The sequence below is a fragment of the Physeter macrocephalus genome, chromosome 1 (genome assembly GCF_002837175.3).
Source record: "Physeter macrocephalus isolate SW-GA chromosome 1, ASM283717v5, whole genome shotgun sequence".
Classification (NCBI taxonomy): Eukaryota; Metazoa; Chordata; class Mammalia; order Artiodactyla; family Physeteridae; genus Physeter; species Physeter macrocephalus.
Window position 1 is genome coordinate 142,785,789 of NC_041214.2, and position 2,727 is coordinate 142,788,515.

Consider the following 2,727-nt stretch of genomic DNA (forward strand, 5'->3'; position numbering starts at 1 on the left):
CTCTAGGTCCATCCACCTCACTACAAATAACTCAATTTCGTTTCTTCTTATGGCTGAGTAATATTCCATTGTATATATGTGCCACATCTTCTTTATCCATTCATCTGTTGATGGACACTTAGGTTGCTTCCATGTCCTGGCTATTGTAAGTAGAGCTGCAGTGAACATTGTGGTACATGACTCTTTTTGATTTATGGTTTTCTCAGGGTATATGCCCAGTCGTGGGATTGCTGGGTCGTATGGTAGTTCTATTTCAAATTTTATTTTCTGTTTTGTTTGTTTTGTTTGTGGCCACACCACACAGCCTGTGGGATCTTAGTTCCGCAACCAGGGATTGAACCCGGGTCCACGGCAGTGAAAGCCCACGTCCTAATCACCGGACCACCAGGGAATTCCCAAGAAATCCAAATTTAAAATTTTTTTATATAGTCCTAATGTGTTTTCTCTTTTTTAAAGGTATTATTATGATGGGGACATGATTTGTAAAGTTCAAGGCAAGAGATTTGTATACAAGTTTGTCTGTGACTTGAAGACTCTTATTGGATACAGTGCAGCAGAGTTGAACCGTTTGGTCACAGAATGTGAACAGAAGAAACTTGCAAAGATGCAACTCCATGGAATTGCCCAGCCAGTCACAGCAGTAGCCCTGGCTACTGCGTCTCTGCAAACAGAAAAGGATAATTGAGCCCAGGACCTTTTGGGAGTCCAAGGTCTTTCTTAAATGTTAGAGCAAGTATTGCTCTTACCTTTATTACTGAATTTGAATCTTCTTTTATTTCTAGACTGTACAATCTGATGCATGATTTTTTTATAAATATTTCATACTCTTGTGAATTTGGATCTTTTTACTTTGAGCATATATTTTAGAAAATGTGTATGTTAAACGATCACCACAATGTCTTTAGGCAGGTTCATTGTGGGATAGTTTGTTAACAGTCAAGAAAGCTAAACTGGTCAGTATTAATGTCTAGCCCAACCAAAAATAGCCAGTAGCTATTGATGAAAAATAAATGAAAGTATCTCCAGGAAACAGTCTGGCTTAACTATTTTTGAAAATATAACTGTTTCCCCTCTCTGCTGCTTTAGATGTTGCTTTACATAGAACCAGAAAATGGAATTTTTCACAGCTGAAGCATGTATGCCTGTTTCATCTAATCAAGCAGAGCTAAAATAGTCATATCAAATAAAATTATAATATTAATAAATTACTAAACTAAGAGCATCACGTTATTAAAGTAATTTATATATTTGCAAGCAAAGGACAGTAAAAAGACTGGCAGAGGAACAGTGCTGAAGAAAGAGATCCAGGTTTAAATCTGGCTTTAGTCAAGCCAATTTTAAGGATTTACTGTATAGCTATTTCATAATGTCAGGCCAAGAATTTAAATTATTATAAGAGAGGAATTAAATTCTAATAAACCAACTATTACAAAAATTCTCAAATGATCTCTGCTTTTCCTATCAGAGATTTAAAAAACTGAAAAAGTATACCTCAACCTGAAAATAAAAGTTTGGTTTAGTTTGGTTTGGTATGGCTTTTTTTTTTTTTGTAATTACCCTGTAGTGCTGGTTTATTATACAAAGCAGCTTATATAGTCCTGGGTTTCTGATGAAGTGAAGACTTTAAATCAGTCAGTAGTACTTTACCTTTCAAGACATTAGTAAATAACTTGCAAATAGTTTTAAAAGGAAATTTTGAACTCCAGTGTAGGCAGTCTTTTCTTAAAACAAAATTTCCCATTTATTTAATTTTTTCCTTTGAATATTATATATGAGTGTACAGATATCTATATACATGTCCAGTTGACCATCTTATATATATATACATGTACACACATATAAATGAAGACATAATATTCAAAGCAAAGATATTTCAAAAGGTGATAACTCAAAAAAAAGGTGATAACTCATTTAAAAAATTCTTTAAAAATTAATAATTCTTACATACGTAAAACTCTTTACTTACTACAAGCCAACACTAAACAAATGTCTAGAAATGTCTTTCTTTTTTTCTTGCTTGCTGTGCTTGGTTTCCTTGCTTTTTTTCTTTTTGTTTTAAGGTATTATGCACGAATCATGATATGAGATACTGGCAAATAATCCTCTTATAGCAGAAGATTGATTCTCAAATATTACTTTATGTACCTTCTCCCTCATCATTGCCTTTAAATCCATCCCTCTAAACAGCTTAATAAGAGCTCAATACTTTTGACTAACTAGGAGGAAAGTGCCATGCTAATGCAGTCAAAGAGGCAGTGTTAGCAGTTGCTGCCACTAGTACTAAATAGTGGTTTGGAGAGAACCATAAGGACAGGGATCTTAGGAACAAGGAGCAGAGGAAGGCGTCTGTGACCTCCTTTTCTGGTAACCTCAAAACATAATATTAAGTGTTATGCTGTAGGACTACAATGTGTAATGTCAGGTCATTTATATTTTTATTATGTCTAAGTCCTTTAAGACCCTGCAAGTAGAATCTAAAAAGAATAAAATTTGTAATTTCCATTTTTACCTTTTTATAAACATACAGAATAGACTGACAAATTATTAGTTTAATTTGGATGCTGTGATTGCAAGAATATCTGAATAGAATAGCAATATGAAATAATATATAGAAGCTCTAGTTCAGATAACAGATAGCTAAAAAGAAGGTTTGCACCATCCTCTTATGGCCTGGGAAGTTGACAAGTCACTTACAGGTTTAAAATAATAATAATAAAGTTTACTCTT

General features: G+C 33.7%; 1 protein-coding gene across 4 annotated transcripts in view; it reads left to right on the forward strand.

The window, feature by feature from the left end:
• GABPA (GA binding protein transcription factor subunit alpha) overlaps positions 1-834 on the forward strand; it is a 35,144-nt gene extending 34,310 nt beyond the window's left edge. For all 4 annotated transcript variants that reach the window (XM_007117917.3, XM_007117916.4, XM_055086223.1 and 1 more), the window contains exon 10: positions 457-834. In XM_007117917.3, the coding sequence (XP_007117979.1) occupies positions 457-685 (229 nt within the window). In that variant the 3' untranslated portion in view covers positions 686-834. The remainder of the gene's footprint in view (positions 1-456) is intronic.
• The last annotated feature ends 1,893 nt before the right edge of the window (positions 835-2,727 follow it).